We start from the raw sequence: 22,041 nt of genomic DNA on the forward strand, positions 1-22,041 counted from the left end.
CACCTAGACTCATATGCTCACAGCCCACATTTTTCTTCTATAGGAATGTGTGCTCACCAGCTCAATTTCAGCTCTTTTCAGCACCTGCACTCACAGTCCAATCTCCCACATCTGACACCTGGAGGTCCATACACTCCTGGAGTAACTGCTGTCCTGTCCTCAACAGGAACATGAACTAACATGCCAACCTCTGCTCTCTGACCTCTGCAGGAATCTATAATTCTGTGCCTATTGGAACCCTGTTTTTTCCAGGAATCTACCCGTACATGTCAACTGAAACCTTGTCCTCTGCAGCCATGTGAACACACGTGCCCACTGCCCCTCACTGGCCTGGGTAGGCAATTGCACTACACTGCACACATGACATGCCTTCTTCTGTACCCTGCAGTCAACAGCACTCACATGACCACTGGTCCCCTTGCCTCGGCACACACATACAATCACCTGCCAACTGCACCTCTCTGTCCTCTCCAGATAGCTGCATCTGTACAACCAATTTCTGCCTGGACTGTGAAGAAATTTGCACCAACATGTCTACCACCCAGCTCTGTTCTTGGCTTGTTCCTGCACTCTCAATGCCACAGCCTCCTTTGCTCTGCACTAACATACAAAGTACCCTCTTTCTCCCCTGCAGACACCTGCAAAGATATGGTCACTGCTTCTCTCTGGTCTCTACAGGCAGCTGCACTCACATGCCCAGTGACCGCCAGGGTTTTTCATGAATCTGCACTAATATGCCCATTGCACATAGCTGGTCTTGGCTCATAGCTGCACTCACATGACATGACAGTCCTGGCATGTGGAGACATGTGCACTCACATGCCTACGGCTCCACTTAGCCCTTTGGAGGCTCCTGAACACAAATGCCCACTGGCCCTCTGGCACCTGCAGGTACCAGCAGTCACAAGGCCACTGCCTAAATACAAAAATTGATTCCATACTCATTGAATCTGTAAAGATTTATTTTGTGTCCCTTGATTTTAGAAAAACTTCAGTGTACCGCTGAGTAGATCGTGTGTTCTTTGGTGTTTTCATTAGAATAGTCAGTAGATATCTATAAAATCCCACTGATGCATGATGTCAATTAATATTGTGTTTCTCTATTTCTCCTTCAGCTGATCTATTAGAGAAGGTGGGTATTGAAATAGTCTCTTAATGAATTGATGTTAATTGGCCTTTAATTCTAGTAAACTTTTACAATATAACGTTGGGCACCCCTGAGTGTGAAGCTTATAATTTTAGGATAGTAATACCTTCCTGGTTAACTGCTCCCTTGGCTAGAATGAAGTTTCTGTTTTATCTTTTTCAATTAGTTATATTTTGAAGTCTATTTTTTTCACATATTGGGATGGGGTACCTTGTTACTTCCTTTTGTCATTTGACTGCAATTTTTAAACTGTCCTTTGATTCTAAAGCTGTGCCTATTGCCGAATATGGCGCCACACACCTTTAATCCAAGGACTCAGGAGACAGACGCAGGTGGATCTCTGTGAGTTTGAGGCCAGCCTGGTCTACAGACTGAGTTCCAGGACAGCCCAGACTGTACAGAGAAATCCTGTCTTGAAAAACCAAAAAGGAAGGAAAGGAAGGGAGGAAGGAAAAGAAAAGAATCTGTGCTTGTCTACACAACTGAGATTTGTTTCTTGGAGGCAGCCAGTGGGTAGATTTCATTTATTGACACCCTCAGTCAGTCTGTGTTTTTGGATTGGAGACTGAGGCCATTGATATTTAAAGTTATTATTGAAATGTACATGTTAGTTGTGGTAAGCAAGTTACTGACTTTGTTGTTGTTATGTGTACTCTCACTGGTAATTTGTGTTTTAATAAAAATGGTTTTTTTTTCTGCTGTGCTCACTCATCTTCTAAGCCTAAAATAATGCTTTCTATATTTTCCCTATGTTTCATTTGTGAAAACTTATATAGCTACTAAGGAACTCTGTGCAGTGGTTCCCCAGGAAAATGGGAATTGATCTATCCCCAAATCCAGCTGTACCATTATTGTAATTTAGGGGCTGTAGAGATGGCTCAGCAGTTAAGAGCACTGATGCTTCCTCCAGAGGTCCTGAGTTCATTTCCCAGCAACCACTTGATGACTCACTCACAACCATCTCTTATGAGATCTGGTGCCCTCTTCTGGCCTGCAGGTGTACATGCAGGCAGATCACTGCATACATAATAAATAAATAAAACTTAAAGGAAAAAAAAGTACTCTGAGATTCCATCTTATACCTGTCAGAATGGCTAAGATCAACAACACAACTGACAGCTCATGGTGGCCAGGCTGTGGAATAAAAGAGGAATTCACCCATTGCTTGTGGGGGTGAAAACTTATACAGCTACTAAGGAACTCTGTGTGGTGGTTCCTCAGGAAAATGAGAATCGATCTACCCCCAAATCCAGCTTACCACTCTTGTAATTTAGGGGCTGGAGAGATAGCTCAGTGGTTAAGTGCACTGTCTGCTCATCCAAGGGTCCTGAGTTCAATTCCCAGCAACTACATGGTGGCTCACAGCCATCTATAAAGAGATCTGGTGTCCTCTTCTGGTGTGCAAGCGTACAGGCTGGCAGAACACCATATACATAATAAATAAATAAATCTAAGAAAAGAATTGCAATTTATTTACAGTAAGTTGTCCCACAGAAACTTAATAAGTAAATTAAAATCATAAAAATAAAAATATAAACCATGCATATACAAACACATTAACCAAACTGGATTTATAAGAAACCTCTAGTAAATATATTTTTAAATTTATGTATGAATAAGCAAAGCATACACAGAAAATTTTGACATATACCTACAACTACATACATGAAATTAATACTTGTCTTTTATTGTAATTAAAAATGACTAATAAAATAAGCAATAACGATGTTTTCCATTGTTAAAAGTTGTTGGTCAATGATTATAGTCAACCCTACTGAAGGTTGAGGGCTCTGTCACACTCCAGGGGAGGAAGTTGTAATATATACAACCTATAACTTTGATCGATATGGCTTTGGCTTGGTTGTCATCATAGAAAAGAAAATTCAGCTTACAAGGCTGAGGCAGTAGAGTTCTTTATTTGGATGACAGAAATCAGCTTAAGCAACAAGTGTGACCCTTTAAGAAACAGTGGAGAAAAAGGAGAGGAAAGGAGAGGGGGGAGGGGAGAAAGGAGGAGATAAGTTAGAGATAAGAAGAGGAAGGGAGAACAGGAGGGAAGAAAGGGAGAGAGAGAGGAGGGAGGTGGAGGGAGAGAGGGAGGGAAGGAGGGAGGAGCTGGAGAGGGACAGAGAGGGAGGGAGGAAGTAAGCATGCTAGGTTACACTGCATAGATTACAAGGGGCCTGCTATCAGGGGGCGGGGCCACAGCTCAGGTCCAACGTAGACAATGGATAATGGCCTGCTTTCTCTGTGACACTGTCTCTGTTTTAGGGAAACCCAGTGAGTCTAGGCACTAGTGACAGACTACAGCTATGCCATGAGAGAGAAGCCTCTGCAAGGGTCTTTTAGAGGTTCCCAGAAGATTCATCAATGGGGCTTTTAAACAGTCGGATCTTGGGAAGCCAGGATTCCAGTTTGGTAGATCCAGAGCCACCAGAAGCTACACCAGGACCCAGTTTCGCGTCAAGGAGCCGCAAGCGCAAACTGAGCAGTTGTGACTGTTTGGGACCAAGGGTTGACATCCGTGAATCTGAAAACCAGGGAGTGAATCTACTTCAAGTTCTCGGCATTTTTTGCAGAAAAAGAGTCAAGATTGCATCGAGGCATGCCTACCAGACCTTATTTTTGAAAGGGGAGGATAGTGACATTAAAATCCGTGCTCTAGGGAAAATATGGCGTTTACACAAAGTATTTTTATGTCAATCAGGCTACTTTGCTAATATCCTCAAAGGTACTTGGAAAGAATCGAACAACGACATTATTGAACTGGGAGTTAAGGACGAGAGTATAGATAGAAGATCTTTACACTTTGTGTTCGGTTCCTTGTACCTGGACGAAGACTTGCCATTAACACCTCTTCAAGTTCCTCACGTGTTGGCAGCAGCCTGCCTGCTCCAGGTAGAGCGTGTGATTCAGCAATGTAATGAGACCATGAAGAAAACCATCGGTATGAAAACTGTATGTTCGTATTACATAGCGGCAGAAACACACGGGTTGAAAGCTGTGAAAACAAGGTGCTTTGAATGGCTTCTTCAGAATTTCATGACACATGCAAGAGTTCAGCTTTACAAGGAACTGGATGTGAAGCTTGTGTACTTACTTGTATCGTCTTCCGATTTACTAGTGATGGGAAAGGAGATCGATGTGTACAGCAGAGTTAAAGAATGGATGTTCCTCTGTCTTCATCCAAGCTGGAAAGGTTCCGTGGATCAGCTTTTAGACTGTACCAACAGCTGGCTTTCCCAGCACATGGAACGTTTGGGTAGCATGACTTTTCTTGAAAGTGAGGAAGGACTGGTGTTCCAGCCAGTGTTTAAACAGCTGAGGCTTCAGCACATCATCTATGACCTGCCCCCCACACGCATTCTCGAGCGAGATCGTCTAATACCTAAAGAATGGCTGTCATCTGTGTATAAACAGCAGTGGCTGGCTTTGTTTCACGCACAACAAGACGAGGAAATTGGACCACAAACCATCAATGAAGAAGAACTTGAAAGGTGCAGTATGAGATGCGGTAAAAGGATCAGGAAAGACGGTAAATACTCTTGGAAGTGGTCAGCTTGCAAATTTAGCTTTCCTTTACTTGTCACCTTTACTAGTTACTGCATAATTTTCAAGCAAAGGCATCCGCGGTGTGACGGCTCTCCCTGTCTAAATCATAGAAGAAATGTAGTATTCAGAATAACTTTGGTGCATTTTGACTCCGATGGGAAAATCGCTTTTAGGAAGACAACTGGTTATAAAACGCTTACCCTTGACGACGAGGAGCATGTTGTAATGAAGTTGGGTGACACAGCATTACCTTTCCCTTTATACATATTCTGTAATTTCCTCTTCATATTGCCAACTGCCGAAGACCTTGCCAAGTATTAGACCACATGAGGATTTGGAAATCATTTAAAAAACATTTAATTGGAAGGCCTCATGATGAATAGTTAAGATAACCAACAAAATGAAAATTATGACTAGTCTAGTACCATCAAAAATGAATTTCTCCATCTTCAACTTATTTCCATGTATTTATGAAGGAAACTTTGACCTCCAACAAAGTATTTGCCAAATGAAATCAAAAGAAGCTAGTCTTTTCATTTTCAAGTGCCATCAAGAGTCAAGCTTCCAGTGGAAATAAGAGACTATCTTTGCAAGGAAAATCTTCTCTATGAACTTGTTAAGTAGATTTGACCCTAGCCAAGGTTGAAACAAAATAAAAATCTCTCCATTGCCAGAACTGTTGTGAGCCATGCCGTTATTACAATATTATGTAAGTCATTGGTTAAAAAAGAATAATTGAGATTAGTCACTGTTAATGTATGCTTTCAAATAACGTCAAGCTTTTCCATGCCATGTAACATATGATTATTGGTGTTTTAGAATTGGTTTTCCAGAGATTTCAGTTTTGTATGATTTGGATAACTTTTGCTGCTGATTATCTCTAACTATAGTTGCACACAAATAGATATAAATATGTTATAATTAACTATCATGTCATATGCTATATAAGCAAGAGAATTATATATGTAATATATGTACATAGAAGTATATGTTTACATACATATATTCAAGTATTTATGTAACTGTAAATACCAAAAATGCAGTTTTTGAAATGGATAAACAAGCTGAGAAATGAAAATAGAACTTTTTGATGCCTATTATCTTTCTTTTTTTCTTTCTTTTCTTTTTTTTTTTTTTTTTTGTTTTTTGTTTGTTTGTTTGTTTTGTTTTTCTGAGACAATGTCTCTCTGTGTAGCCCTGGCTGTCCTAGACTTGCTTTGTAGACCAGGCTGGCCTCGAACTCAGGGATCAGCCTGCCTCTGCCTCCCTGAGTGCTGGGATTAGAGGCATGCGCCACTGCACCCAACTGTTAGACCTGTTATCTAGCTATCAACATATAAATTATTTCATAGTATCCTGTTCACTTTCTCTGCCTTAGCTTCTTTACCTGTGCTGTGAATTTAAAAAAAGAGCTTATGAACACAGTTGCAGGGGAACCGTTTATTTTATCTCACACTTCACGGGCTCAGTGTGCATGGCAGGAGCTTGAAGCAGCTGGTCCCATCACATCTACAATAGAAAGAGATGAGTGCTGTGCAAGTGCTCAGCTAAGTTTCTCCAGCATAAGCTTCAGGCTCTGAGTCAAGGAATAGTGCCACCCACAGGAGAAGAGGCTTCCCCCTTAAATTTGCCTAAGTAGGATAATCTCCCACAGGCCTGCCCAGAAGCCTGGACTCCCACGTAATTGTCCATGCAGCTCACTACCACTTTATGCTATAAAACGCAGCTAGTCCAACTTTAAAAGTCCCCTGGAATAGTTCCAACACTTTGGTTTGTTTGACTTGTCTTCATTATTTTTATTTCACGCACGAATGGATTTTGTTTTTCTCACATCCATCCTCCCTGCCTCTTTCCCCACCTTCTGGGTTCATCTTCTCACATGCCGCTCCCAACTGCATTTGTTTTTAGATGTAATCTACTGAGTCCAGTGTCTTGTCCATATGCACATGAGTAGAGTGTAAGGCTGACCTTTCTACTGTGGACTTCCTTTTCCCTTGCAGTTCTCAACTGCTCATCAACCAGGCCCGAGGACTTCTCTAGCAACCGTGCTGAAACAGTGACTGGCATAGGCGTCTCTCAGAATTCTTGTCTTCCAAGCTTTGACCAGATTGGCCCCTTAAACTCTTCTTTCAGCATGTTAAAGCTTTTTTAGCCCAAAGTACCAAACTATAGCACATTTCAGCCCAAAACAGTTCCAGGGGGAGGCCAGTGAGTCACTTAGCTTTATAACAGCACTGGCCCCCCTTCTCAGCACCGATTTTTGTCTTAGTGTCTTTTTCTGCTGCTGTGATAGAAATCTTCTCCTGAAGCAACTTGGAAGACAAATGGTTTGGGTCACAATTCAAGGATACAACCCACCATGTCAGGTAAGTCATAGCTCAGCTTCATAGACTTCAAAACCAACAGAAACTTGAAGTAGCTGGTCACATTGCAGCCACTATCAGCACGTCTTAAGTGCTATGTTACTGCCCAGCTTGCTTTCTCTATTGTGTACAGTCTAGGGCTCCCCAGACACGAAAGGACACCACCTATAGCTGAAGGTCTTCCTACCTCAGTTAGCATAATTAGCATACCTCACTTTATTTTTAATTGGTGGGTATTTATGACACATATTGTTAGGTTTCGTAGACTGTCTCTAAGTATGCCATCAAACTGTTCACTCCTTAAACTTTTTCCAGCTTCTCCATTCTTCCTCCTGCTATCCTCTTTCCCCCTTTCTTTTTTCTGCTTTCATGTCATATATATGTCATATAAAATGTTTTATATTTCTATATAATGTATATGTTTTATACGTGAAAGGAAAGCTAATATTTTTTTGTTCTATCCCAGTTTACTTAATATGGTAATCACAGGCTGCACCCATTTTCCGACAAACAATATAATTTAATTCATTTAAAAATTTGTTTAATTTTAATAGAGTCTTTCCAATGACGTTCTACAATCATATTCTTTCCCCTCTTCTGACTCCTCCCAGATCTTCCTCAATTCTCTTGTCATTTAAAGTCATGTTATCCTGACATGGACTCGCTTGCCAGCTTTTCCCCTGGTGGGACTGCCTTGCCAGGTCGCAGGGGAAGAGGACACGCTCGCTCAGTCCTGAGACAACTTGATGAGCTGGGATGGGTGGGTAGCAGGGACTTCCTTTCCTGAGGAATAGGGGAGAGGGGACAGAGGAGAGGGAGGGATGGTGGGACTGGAAGGTGCAGATGGATGGGGCTACTATCAGGGTATAAAGTAAATAAATTTTCTCTTTTACCCTCTCTCTGTCTCTTTGTATCTCACACACATAAAACCAAAACCAAAACAAAACAAACTAAAACCCCAAAATAAGACAATGTATATATTTTAAGAGGCGTCTATAGTAGTAGACTTCCGTATGGCTTTTCTTTTAAGGTTTATTTATTTATTATGTGTACAGTTATGCCTGCACTCCAGAAGAGGCCAGCAGATCTCATTATAGATGGTTTTGAGATAACATATGGTTGCAGGGAACTGAACTCAGGACCTTTGCAAGAGCAGCCCGTGCCCTTAACCTCTGAGCCATTGCCTCAGCCCCCATGTGGTTTTTCAAAAGGCCTTTGAGTCTCTCCCCAAAGACCCTCATTTGCACTGCCTTCCCACCCCTCTCCGAGTTTAGTCCTTTGAGTCTACTTTTCCCTTGTCCCCATACAACATTATAGTTTCCCTTCCTTGGAAGATCTTCTCACCTCTGGTCCCTTATTACCTAATCGCTACAGCTATTAGGGTTGAAAAACACATATCTAAGCTTAAAAGCTAACATCCATATATAAGAGAAAATATGCAATATTTATCTTTCTGCATCTGGGTTATCTCACTCAGGATGAGAATTTCATAATTGTAGTTTTCTTAATAGCTGAATAATTTTCCACTGCATGCATGGAACACATTTTCAATTTCCATTCATTCCTTGCTGGTCATTAGGTTATTTCCAAATTTGGGCTACTATGAATAGAACCGTAAAGAACATCGATGAGCAAGGGTCTCTGTAGTAAGATGTAAGGTCAGTCATTTGGGTAAATGTTTAAGAGTGGTATAGCTGGATCTTGTGGTAGGTCGACTTTCAGCTTTCTGGGGAATGCCTTACAGTGTTTTCCATACCAGTTGTAGCAGTTTGCTCTCCCACCAGCAACGAATACGTGCTCTCCTTCCTGGACATTCTCACCAATATGAGCTGCTATCATTTGATTTATTTCTTGGCCAATCTGACTGGAGTAAAGTGACGTCTCAAAGTGATTTTAATTTCCACTTCCCTCATGGTTACGGATGTTGAATATTTTTAAATGTTTTTCAGCCATTTGTGTTTTATCTTTTGAGAACTCTCTGTTTCACATTCCCCAGTTTTTAACTGGGTTATTTGTTTTCTTGATGCTCATTAATATTTTAGTTCTTTATATATTCTAGACACTTACCTTCTATCAGATGTGTGATTGGTAAATTTTTTTCTTATTCTGAGGCTGTTTGCTTTGTCTGAATCATGGTGTCCTTTGCCATACAGAAGCTTTTAGTTTTCTTGAGTTCCATTTATTAATTGTTGTTCTTAGTGTCTGCGCGTGTCCTACATAGAATGTCTTTTCCTGTGCCGGTGAGTTCATGGTTACTCCACACTTCCTCTTCTACCAGATTCGGCCTTATCCTGAGGTCCTCGATCCATTTTGTGCAGGGTGATAAATATGAATCAATTTGCATTCTATATTCAGCCATCTAGTGTGACCAGCATCCATTGTTGGAGATGCTGTCTTCTTTTTAGTGTTTGTTTTTGGCTTCCTAGTAAAAAATCAGGGGTCTGGATTTATTTCTGGGTCTCCAACTAGATTCCATTGATTACCTTGTCTGGTTTTGTGCCAATACCATGCTGTTTTTTTTATTACTATAGTTTTATAATCTAACTTGAAATTGGGAATGGCAAGACCTCCAGAAGTTTTTTTAAAATTCAGGATTATTTTTGCTATCCTGGGTTTTTTTCCCCATGTAAAGCTGAGAATTGTTTTTTCACGATCTGTATAGAATTATATTGGGACTTTGATGGAGATTGCATTGACTCAATAGATTAATTTTGTTACAATGGCCATTTTCACTATATTAATACTACCAGCATCTGAGCATGGGAAATCTTTTTTCTGATATCTTTTTCAATGATGTAAACATTTTATTACACTTTATTCACTTGCTTTGAAAAAATTGCCCCAAGATATTTTTTGAGACTGTTGTAAAAGATAGTTTCCCTGATTGTTTTCAATGTGCTTGTCATTTGTATATATGAAGGCTACTGTTTATATGTGTGCATGTGTGCATGTGTATATATATGTGTGCATATGTGTGCATGTATTGTAAGACTGAGACCTTTAGAGAGATCTCTAATATATTTTCAGAGTCCCCACTAAGAGACAGAGTCCACTGTCAATGTAAACACATAGGAATTCATTGAGCCAATTTGATGGGGTCTGTCCAGATCTTTTAAGCTGCAGACCCCGAGAAACGGAGGCATGGGCCTTTTATAGGTTTTAGACAAAGAAATGAGTTTTACAGTATGCGATTGGCATTTGGGCAGAAAAGCTGTAAGCAGGCAGTTACAAGCCTTGGCGTTTTTTGGTTGGATAATGGGTAGAGGGACAAGTTGACCTATGGAGAAGATTGTTGAAGCAGTCACAGGGGGCGTTAGGGGACCCTGCCTCTTCCCTCAGCAGGCACCTGTGCTCACATACCCACTGCCTCTCTTTATCCTCTGGAGGCCCTTCTGTTCACATGTCTACTGCCCCCATGTGTCTTCTGCAGGCACCTGCATTCACATGCTCATGGCTGTCCTGTCCTCTGCAGGGACCTTCACACACTGCCAACTTCCTACATGTGGCTTGTGTAGGCACATGCACTCACGTGTTCACTGCCAGCCCTTGTTGGGACCAGCACTCACAGGTCAACCTCCCACATCTGGTTTCTCGAGCCCCTATACTCCTGGGCAAACTGCTATCCTGTCCTCAGCAGGAACGTGAACTCACATGCCCCTCTACCCCATTCCCCCTCTGATCTCTGCAAGCATCTACATCTACAGGTCTCCTGACATTCTGGCCTCTGCAAGCACTTGGATTCAAGGGCCCAATGGCCCTGTCTAGCCTCATCAGGTACCTGCAATCAAACGCAAAATCCCCTACTCTGTGCTTTGCAGGCACCTGGACACACATGCACACTGCCTTCATGTGCACTATAGTACACTGAGCTACAGTTAGCCTTCTGAAGGCTTCTGCACTCAAATGTGCCATGTTCTGCTGGCATCGGCCGGCACTTACACTGTCATGCCCAGTGACACATCTGTCTTCTACAGGCAACTGCAATCATGTGCCCACTGCCATCCTTTTCTCTGCATAAGCAAACACTCACATGCCTACTGCCTGCCCTAGCCTCTGCAAGAACCCACACTCACATGCACACTGCTCCACACTTGCCTCTTCAGGCATCTGTACTCACATGTCCACTGAACTCCTAGTCTGCAGGCACGTATGCTCATATGGCCACTGACCAGCATGGCCCCTTAGGTATCTGCACTCATATCCCACTGTCCCACTCTGCTCTCTGCAGGTATATGCGCTCACACACACACTGCCCCCTCTGGCCACAGCAGTCAGCTGCACTCACTTTCCCACTGCACCTCTCTGCCCTTTATAGACACCTGCACTCACATACCAAATGCCACATTATGATCTCAGCTGACAACTTTACCCACATTCCCACTTCCCCTCCCTGACCTCTATAAACATCTGAACTCACTGGCCAACCTTCCACTTCTGACCTCTGCAGGACCTGCACTCATAAGCCCACTGCCTCCATGTGTCTTGTGCACCCACATGCATTCACATGTCTAATGCCAGACATTTTCAGCATCTGTGCTCACTGTCCATCCACCCACATGTGATGTCTGGTGACCCTTACACTCCTGGGAAAACTGCTGTCCTATCCTCTACAGGAATGTGAACTCACATGCCTACTTCCCCTCTGCAGACATGTACACCTCTGTGCCTATTAGAACCATGGTCTCTCTTAGAATCTGCTTCTACATGTCAACTGAAACCCTGTCCTCTGCAGGCATGTGAACACACATGCCCATGGCCCTCTCAGGCTTTTGAAGGCACAATTCACACAAGCACAGGCTCTCCTCTATATCCTGCAGTCAACAGCACTCACATTACCACGGGTCCCCTTGCCTCTGCACTCACATACACTCACCTGACAACTGCATCTCTCTTTCCTCCCCAGATGACTGCATTCATGTACCTAGTGACTGCCTGGTCTGTTTAGCAATCTGCACTGACATGTCCACCAGCCACACCTGGTCTTGGTGCTCAGCTACACTCACATACTCACTGCCCTCCTGGCATCTGCATACACATGCACTCACATACCCACTGCTTCTCTCAGCCCTCTGCATGTTCCTATATACAAATGGCCACTCCGCACTTACATTAGGAGACACCCACAGTGAAATGTCATTGCCCCCATTTGCCTCTTATAGGCACCTGCACTTTCCTGTCCAATACCCACCTCTGGCCTCTGCAGACACTTACACTCATGTGCCCACTGGCCCACTGCTCTCTGCAGGTACTTGGACTCACATCCCCACCACACACACACACACACACACACACACACTTTTGTCCTGAGAAGGCAACTTTAATCCCTTGTGCACTTCCTGTTTCTGGCCTTTTGAGGCACCTGTTCACACAGCCCAACCTCACACTGGGGACCTCTGCAGGCACCTGCACTCATGTGCCCACTGCAGCTCTCTGGCCTCTGCAGACACCTGTATCCACATGACCAATGACTGCCTGGCTTGTTCAGGAATCTGCACTAACATGCCTGCTACCAAACTCTGGTCTTGGCCCATAGCTGCGCTCACATGTCTATGGCTCCACATAGCCCTTTGAAGCTCTTAAACACAAATGCCCACCATTTCCCTCTACAGGAATCAGCAGTCACATGCCCACTGCCTCCATTTTGCCTGCTTAGGCACATGCACAATCATACCCACTGCCTCCTCTGGCCTCTGCAGGAATCTGCACTCACATGCCCACTGTATTCTTCACCTTTAGAAGGCACCTGTAGAAATGTGGCCACAGAGCACCCAGGCCTCAGCAGGCACCCATGCTTACATACCCACTGCCTCTCTCTGGCCTCTGGAGGCACTTCTAGTCACATGCCTGCTGTCCCAATATGTCTCCTGCAAGCACCTGTGTTCTCATGCTCACTGCTGTCCTGTCGTCCTCTGCAGGGATTTCCTTCACTGCCCACTTCTTCCACAGGTCTTGTGCAGGCACATGCACTCACGTGCTCACTGCCAGCCCTTGTTGGCACCAAATTCCTACATCTGATATCTGTAGGCACTACACGCCTGGGCAAGCTGCTCTCCTGTCCTTGGCAGAAATGTGAACTCACATGTTCCCCTCTCCCACCTCTGACCTCTGCAAGCATCTACATCTACAGGTCTCCTAACACCCTGGCCACTGCAGGCACCTGGACTCATGGGCCCAATGACTGTCTCTGGCCTCCTCAGGCACCTGCTGCTCTCAAATGCAAACTACCTTGCTCTGTGCCCTGCAGGCACCTGCACACGCATGCCCACTGCCTTCATGACCTCTGCAGGCACCTGCACACACATGCTCACAGCCTTCATGGCATCTGATGGTACGTGCACTCAAATACCCACTGTCCACATATCCCTCTGAAGGCTGCGGCATTCAAAACTGCCATGCCCCTCTGGCATCAGCAGGCACCTGCACTCTCAGGCCCAGTGTCTCTCTTCCCCTCCTCAGTCACCTATACTCTAGTGTCCAATGCCCACCTCTGGTTACTGCAGGCATTTGCACTTACTTTCCACTCACAACTTGGTCTGTGCAGGCACCTGGACTCTCAGTCAAACTGCCACAATCTGGCCTTTTCATGGACCTGTATTCACACACTCACTGCCTCTCTCATGCATCTGCAGGCAGCTTCTCTGACATGGCCACTTCACCCTTCTGGTCTCAGCAGGCAAGTCTAATCTTGTGTCACTACCACCTTGTGTCTTCCGCAGCTACCTGTGTTCACATGCCCACTGCTATCCTGTCCTTTGCAGGAAACCACGCTCACATGCACACTGCCCTCTTCTGTCCTCTGAGGATGCTTGGCATCACAGGCCCACGGCCCCTCTCTATCCTCTGAAGACGCCTGCACTCACATGCCCATTGAACTCCTACATCCTTAGAGCGCGCTGCACTGTCATGCCTAGTGACATCATCTGTCTTCTGCAGGCAACTGCACACATGTGCCCACTGCCATCCTGTTCTCTGCATGAGCAAACACTCATGCCTGTCCTAGCCTCTGCAGAAACCCACACTCACATGCACACTGCCCCACACTTGCCTCTTCAGGCATCTGCACTCCCATGTCCACTGAACTCCTAGTCTGCAGGCACATGTGCTCATATGGCCAGTGACCACCATGGCCCCTTAGGCACCTGGACTCATATGCCACTGTCCCACTCTGCTCTCTGCAGGTACATGTGCTTACATACACACTGCCCCCCTCTGGCCACAGCAGGCACCTGCACTCACTTTCCCACTTAACTTCTCTGCCCTTTATAGACACCTGCACTCACATACCCAGTGACTGCCTGGCCTCTGCAGGAATCTGCACTAACATGTGGACTTCCCAGCTCTGGTCTTGGCATATACAAGCACACCCACGTCCACAGCCTCTGCACTCACATACAAACTGCCTACTTTCTCCCCTACAGGCACCTGCACTGTGCCCACTGCATCTCTCTGGCATCTGCAGGCATCTGCACTCACATGCCCATGCCTTCTTCTATACCCTGCAGTCACCTGCACTCCTATGACCACTGCCCTCTTGTCTCTGCAGCACTCACATACTCATTGGCCCGCTATGGCCTCTGTACTTAGCTGCACTCACTTGCCAATTGTACCTTGATGACCTCTCTAGACACCTACACACATGACCAGTAACTTCCTGGCCTAGGTAGGTATCTGTGATAACATGCCCACTGCCCACAGCTGGTCTTTTCTCTTAGCTACACTCACATGCCCACTGCTCCATGTAGCCCTCTAAAGATTCCTGAACCCAAAAACCCACTGTCCCCTGGCATCTCTAGGCACCAGCAGTCACGTGACCACTGCCTCCCCTTTTGCCTCAGAAGTCACCTGCTCTCTTAAGCTCAATTGCCACCCCTGGCCTCTACTGGCATGAACACTCACATGTCCACTGCCCCACTCTGCTCTCTGCATAAACCTGCACTCACAAGCCGACTGCCCCACTCTGTCCTCAGCAGGCACCTAAACTCCTGACCATTGAATTCTTGCATGTTCCGAGTGCACCTGAACTGTCATCTGTCTTCTGCAGGCAATTGAACGCATGTGTCCACTATAATCCTGTCCTCTGAAGGAGTCTACACTCATGTACACACTGTTTACCCTGGCCTGAGCATGTAACTACACTCACATGCACTCTGCCCCAATCTGTCCTTAGGTACCTGTACCCACATGCCCACCGTCACCACCTGGCCCCTGTAGGCATCTATTCACATGCCCACTGCCCCTGTCTGTCTCCTCCAGGAATGTGCACTCACATGCTTACTGCCAGCCCTTTTCAGCACCTGCACACATAGTCCAGCCTCCCACATCTGGTCTCTGGAGGGCCCTGAATGCATGTGCAACCTGCTGTCCTGTTCTCTGCAGGAACATGAACTCACATGCCTATTCCTCCGTCTGTGACCTCTGCTGGCATCTACACCTCTGTGCCTTGGAGCCATGTTTATTCCATGAATCTGTCCCTGTTGTCCCCTACAGGGACTTGAGCACATATGCCCATTGTCCATCTCTGGCCTCCATAAGCATGGCACTACATTGCACACATGCACATGCCCCTCTTCTATACCTGAAGTAACAGCACTCACATGACTAAGGCTCCCCCTTAATTCTTCATTCACATACACTCACTTGGCAATTGTGCCTCTCTTTCCTCCCCAGATAACTGCATTTACATATGCAATGGCTGCCTGGCCTGTGGCAGGAATCTGCACTAACATGTCCAATGCCCCACCTCTGATCTGGGTGCTTAGCTAACACTCACATGAACTCTGCCCTCCTGCCATCTGCAATAGTCACATGCCAATGCCTCCCCTTTGCCCTTACTGACACCTGCACTGCCACCTCTGGCCTCTGCAGGAATCTGCACTCACATAGCCACTGCACTATTGGCCTCTGAAAGGCACCCTGTGCAAACATGGCCACTAACTACTCTGGCCTCTGAAATCACCTACAGTAACATATACAATGATTGAATCTGCCCTCTAGCTACCTGTACCCACATGCCAACTGTCCCCATCTGGCTTTTGTAAGCATCTGTGTTCAAATGCCTACCTCCCCTATCTGGACTTTGGAAGCACCTACACTCACATGCCCACTGTGCACTTCTGTCTATGAGGACACCTAGCATCACTGGCCGACTGTGTTCTCTGGAAGCACCTGCACTCACATGCCAATTGCACCTCTGGTCTCATCAGGCTACTGCACTCACATGCACATTCCACTCTCTGGCCTCTGTATGAACCTGCACTCACAGGACAGCCTCCCACTCCTGACAGCTGCTGACACAGCACTCATGATCCCACTGCTATTGTGTCCTCTGCAGGGACCTGAACTCACACATTTCTTTCACTCTCTGTTTCTGTGGGCATCTGCAATTACATGTCCACCGATACCCTGGGCACTGTAGGCACTTTGGCTCACAGGCCCACTGCCCTTATCTCGATCCTGCAAACACAGGCTCTCACAAGCAAATTACGTCTGCATGTCCCTGGCAGGCACCTGCACACACATGCCCATTGCCTCTCTTTGGCTATGTAATGCATCTGCACTCACATGCACTTGTCTTCTTCTATACCATGCAGTCCACTGCACACACATGACCACCGGCCCCCTTGCCTCTGTAGGCACACACACTCACATGCCAACTGTTCCCCTATGGCCTCTGCACTCACTACACTCACGTGCCCGTTGCACTTCTCTGGCCTCCTAGACACCTGCTCTCGTATATCCAATGGTGGCTTAGCCTGTTCAGCAATTTTCACTGACATGTCCACCATACACATCTGGTCTTGGTACTCCGCTGCACTCACATGCACACTGCCCTACTGGCATCTGTACACACATGGGAACCCACATGCCCCCTGCTCCTCCTAGCCCTCTGAATTCTCCTGCACTCAAATCCCACTCCCTACTGCCATCAGCAGGCACCTGTAGTCACATGTCACCTCCTCCATTTCCCTCTACAGGCACCTGTACTCTCATGCCCAATGTCCTACTCTGACCTCTACAGGCACCTACACTCCTGTGACCACTGCCCCACTCTGCTCTCTTTATGTCTCTGCACTCACGGGCACTTGCACTGACATGCTCACTACTCAACTCTGGCCTCAGCAGGGACCTGCACTCACATGCCTATTGAACTCTTCTATCCTCAGGGGGCACCTGCACTGTCATACCCACTGCCCTGCTCTGGTCTCTACAGGCACCTACACTTATGTGGCCACTGCCCAACTCTGCTCTCTGCCGGTACCTGGACTCACAGGCCACTATACCCTCTTCTGGCCTCAGCAGGCAACTGAAGTCACATTCATCTATCCTGTTTCCTGCCTTTTTGGGCCCCTGCTCACACAGCTCAACCTCACACTGGAAACCTCTGCAGACACCTGCACTCATGTGTCCACTGCAGCTCTCTGGACTCCCCAGACACTTGTATTCACATATACAATGAATGCCTGGCCTGTTCAGGAATCTGAACTAACATGTCCACTGCCCAACTCTGGTCTTGGTTCATAGCTACAATCACATGTCTAAGGCCATCCTGGCATCTGCACACACATGGAGTCACATGCCCACTGCTATACTTAGTCCTTTGAAGGCTCATAAACTCAAATGCCCACTGGTCCCATCTGCAGGTACCAGCAGTCACATGCCCACTGCCTCCATTTTGCCTGCTTAGGCACATGCACAATCATGCCCCACTGCCTCCTGTGGTTTTTCCAGGATTCTGCACACACAGGCCCACTGTATTCTTCACCTTAGAAGGCAGCTGTGCAAATGTGGCCACAGAGCACCCAGGCTCATACAGGCACCTACACGCACATATTCCATGGCCTACTCTGCTCTCTGCATGCACATGCACTCACATCCCTGCTCCTCTCCTCTGGTCTCAGCAGGCTCCTGTGCTTACACACCCACTGCCTCTCTCTGGCCTCTGGGGCACTTCTATTCACATGCCTTCTGTCCCAATACCTCCTCTACAGACACCTGCACTCTCGTGCCCACTGTCTCCTTCCCCTCTACAGGCACCTGCACTCTCATGCCCACTGTCTCCTTCCCCTCTACAGGCACCTGCACTCTCACGCCCACTGTCTCCTTCCCCTCTACAGGCACCTGCACTCTCATGCCCACTGTCTCCTTCCCCTCTACAGGCACCTGCACTCTCGTGCCCACTGTCTCCTTCCCCTCTACAGGCACCTGCACTCTCATGCCACTGTCTCCTTCCCCTCTACAGGCACCTGCACTTTCATGCCCACTGTCTCCCTTCCCCTCCTCAGGAACCTACACTCTCATGCCCAATACCCATCTCTGGCTACTGCAGGCATCTATACCTACCTCCCCACTGAAACCTTAGGCTCTGCAGGCACCTGAAATCTCAAACTGCCACAGTCTGGCCTCTGAAGAAACCTGTATTCACATACTCACTGCCTCTCTCATGCATCTGCAGGCAGCTTCTCTGACATGGCCACTTTACCCTTCTGGCCTCAGCAGGTAAGTCTATTTACATGTCACTACCTTCGTGTGTCTTCAGCATCCACCTGCACTCACAAGCCCACTGCTACCCTGTCCTCTGCAGGAACCCACGCTCACATGCACACTGCACTCTTCTGTCCTCTGAAGACACCTGGCATCACAGGCCCACTGCCTCTCTCTGTCCTCTGAAGGCACCTGCACTCACATGCCAATTGACCTCTTCCATCCTCAGAGCGCACTGCACTGTTATGCTCACTGACATCATCTGTCTTCAGGAAACTGCACACATGTGACCACTGCCATCCTGTCCTCTGCATGAGCAAACACTCACATGCCTACTGCCTGCCATAGCCTCTGCAGGAACCCACACTCACATGTACACTGCCTCACACTTACAGGCATCTGCACTCACATGTCCACTGAACTCCTAGTCTGCAGGCACATGTGCTCATATGGCCGCTGACCACTATGGCCCCTAAGGTACCTGCACTCCGATGGCACTGTTTCACTTTCTACTGTACATGTGCTCGCATACACACTGCCCCCTTCTGGCCACAGCAAACACCTGCACTCACTTTCCCACTGCACCTCTCTGCCCTCTAGAGGTGCATTCATATAACAAATGCCACATTATGACCTGTGTAGGCATCTGCAGGATATGCACTCACAGGACCAGTGCCTCCATGTGTCCTGTGCAGGCACATGCATGAGCACATGCTAACTGCAAGCCCTTATTGGCACCTGCACTCACTGTCCAACCTCCCACATCTGACCTCTTGAGGCCCCTACTCTCCTGGACAAACTACTCTTCTGTCCTCAGCAGGAACATGAACTCACATGCCTACTTGACATCTCTGACCTCTTTAGGCATCTACACCTGCGTTAGGCATCTACACCTGCATGTGTATTGGAACCCTGATCTATTTGTACTCTTCACCTATATGTCAACTGAAAACTTGTCCTCTGCAGGCATCTGGACACACATGCCCTCTGCTCCTCTCTGGCCTCTGTAGGCATTGCACTACATTACACACATGCACATGCTCTATCTATATCCTGCAGTCAACAGCACTCACATGACTATTGGACTCATATATACTTGCCTGACAATTGCTCCTCTCTGTACGGCCCAGATAATGGCACTCACATACCCCTTGACTGCCTGGCCTGTGCAGGAATCTGCACTAACATGTCTACTGCCAGCCTCTGGTTTGGTGTTTATCCACACTCACACGGTCTCTGCCCTCCTGCTATCTGTAGCAGTCACATGCCCACTGCCTCTCCTTTTGCCCTTACTGACACCTGCACACTCATGCCCAATGCCCACCTCTAGCTTCTGCAGGAATCTGCACTCACATAGCCACTGTACTCTCGGCCTCTGAAAGGCACCTGTGCAAACATGGCCACTAACTACCCTGGCCACTGCAGGAACCTACACTCACATACCCAATGCCCCACTCTGCTCTCTGCATGTACATGCCCTCACAGGCCCCTCTTCCCCCTCTGTAGCCTCATCAGGCAACTGCACTCACATGTCCATTCCACTCGCTGGCCTCTGTATGAACCTGCACTCACTGGCCAGCCTCCCACTCCTGACAGATGCTGATACAGCACACATGAGCCACTGCTATTCTGTCCTCTGCAGGGACCGGAACTCACATGTTCCCTTCCCCCTCATTACTCTGTGGATATTTGCACTTAAACATCCACTGACACCCTGGATACGGCAGGTTCTTGGGCTCACAGGCCCTCTGCCCTTCTCTGGACTCTGCAAACACAGGCTCTCACATGAAAACTATGCCTGCATATCCCTGGCAGGCACTTGCACACACATGCCTATTGCCTCCCTTCTGAATGCAAATCCACCCACATGCACTTATCTTTTTCTATACCATGCAGTCAACTGCACACACATGACTTCTGGCCCCCTTGCTTCTGTATGCACACACTCCATGATACCCACTGTTCCCCTATGGCCTCTGCACTTACCTACACTCACGTGCCCATTTGCACCATTCTAGACTCTCTAGACACCTGAACGCAAGTCCTCAATGGCTGACTCAACTGTTCAGCAATTTGCACTGACATGTCCATAAACACATGTGGTCTTCATGCTCAGCTGCACTCATAGATACACTGGGCACTGCAGGCACCTGCACTCACATGCCCTTGTCTTCTTTTCCTCATAGTCAACTGCACACATATGACCACTTGCCTCTGTAGGCACACACACTCACATACCCACTGTTCCCCTATGGCCTCTGCACTCACCTACACTCACATGCACATTACTCCTCTCTGGCCTCTCCAGACTCCAGCATTCTGCATGTGCATGCACTCCATACCCAATGCCCTGCTATGTCCTCTGCACTCGCCTATGCTCATGTGCCCATAGCACTTCTCTAGTCTCTCTGGACACCTGCACTCACATACTCGATGATGGCTTAGCCTGTTCAGCAATTTGCACTGACACATCCACCATACACATCATCAGGTGTTGGTGCTCGGCTGCACTCACATGCACACTGCCCTACTGGCATCTGCACACACATGTGCACTCACATGTCCCCTGCTCCTCTTAGCCTTCTGAATTCTCCTGCACTCATATCCTACACCTCACTGGTATCAGCAGGCACCTGTGGTCACATGTCACCATCTCCATTATCCTCTGCATGTACCTGCACTCACAGGCCCACTGCCCATCATTTGTCTTGTGCAGTCTCGTGTACTCACAGGCACACAGCAGCTATCTGGACTCTGCAGGTCCATGCATGCACAGTCCTACTGACCCCATTTGTCACGCGCGGGTACCTGGACTCACATGCCCATTGAGAGCCTGTCCTCTGCAGGCACCGGCATTAACGTGCTCACTGTCCCACTTTGTTTTCTGCATGTGCCTTCACTTGCAGGTCCACTACACCTCTCCCTTGGCCTCTGCACATACCTGTGTTCCTGTGCCCACTGCCTCTAACTGGCCTCTGCTGGCACCTGGGCTCCCATGTCCACTGCCTCATTCCCCTGGCCTCTGCAGGCACCTGTATTCTATGCCGAATTCCTCACTCTGGTCTCTACAGTTATCTAGTTATCTGAAAGAACACGCCCACTGCACTCCTGTCCTCTGCAAAGAGCTGTGTTCACATGCCCACTGACTCCTCTGGCCTCTGCAGGCTCCTACTCTCATGTGCCCACTGTTCCATTCTGCTATCTCCAGCCACTTGTATCTCATGGGCTCTGCCCTTCTCAGGTCTCATCAGACAACTCTACTCACATGTCCACCGCTGCGCTTTTTGACCCCTGCAGGCACCTGTACTCCAATGCCCACTGCCTCTCTCTGGCCTCTACTCCTACATGCACTCACATGCTAAATGCTACACCCTGGCCTCAGCAAGCACGTACAGTCACATTTCTACTGCCCCTTCTGTCTTCTACAGGCAACTGTATTCATGTGCCCATTGCTGTCCTGTCCTCAACAGGAGCCTACACTCACGTGCCCACTGCTTA

At 47.2% G+C, this 22,041-nt stretch overlaps 1 protein-coding gene across 1 annotated transcript; it reads left to right on the forward strand.

The window, feature by feature from the left end:
* Nucleotides 1-3,517: 3,517 nt before the first annotated feature.
* Nucleotides 3,518-5,020, forward strand: LOC127184773 (germ cell-less protein-like 2). The gene has a single exon (XM_051141159.1). The coding sequence runs from the start codon at nucleotides 3,518-3,520 to the stop codon at nucleotides 5,018-5,020; it is 1,503 nt and encodes a 500-aa protein (XP_050997116.1).
* Nucleotides 5,021-22,041: the final 17,021 nt, after the last annotated feature.

Source organism: Acomys russatus, chromosome X (genome assembly GCF_903995435.1).
Source record: "Acomys russatus chromosome X, mAcoRus1.1, whole genome shotgun sequence".
Taxonomy (NCBI): Eukaryota; Metazoa; Chordata; class Mammalia; order Rodentia; family Muridae; genus Acomys; species Acomys russatus.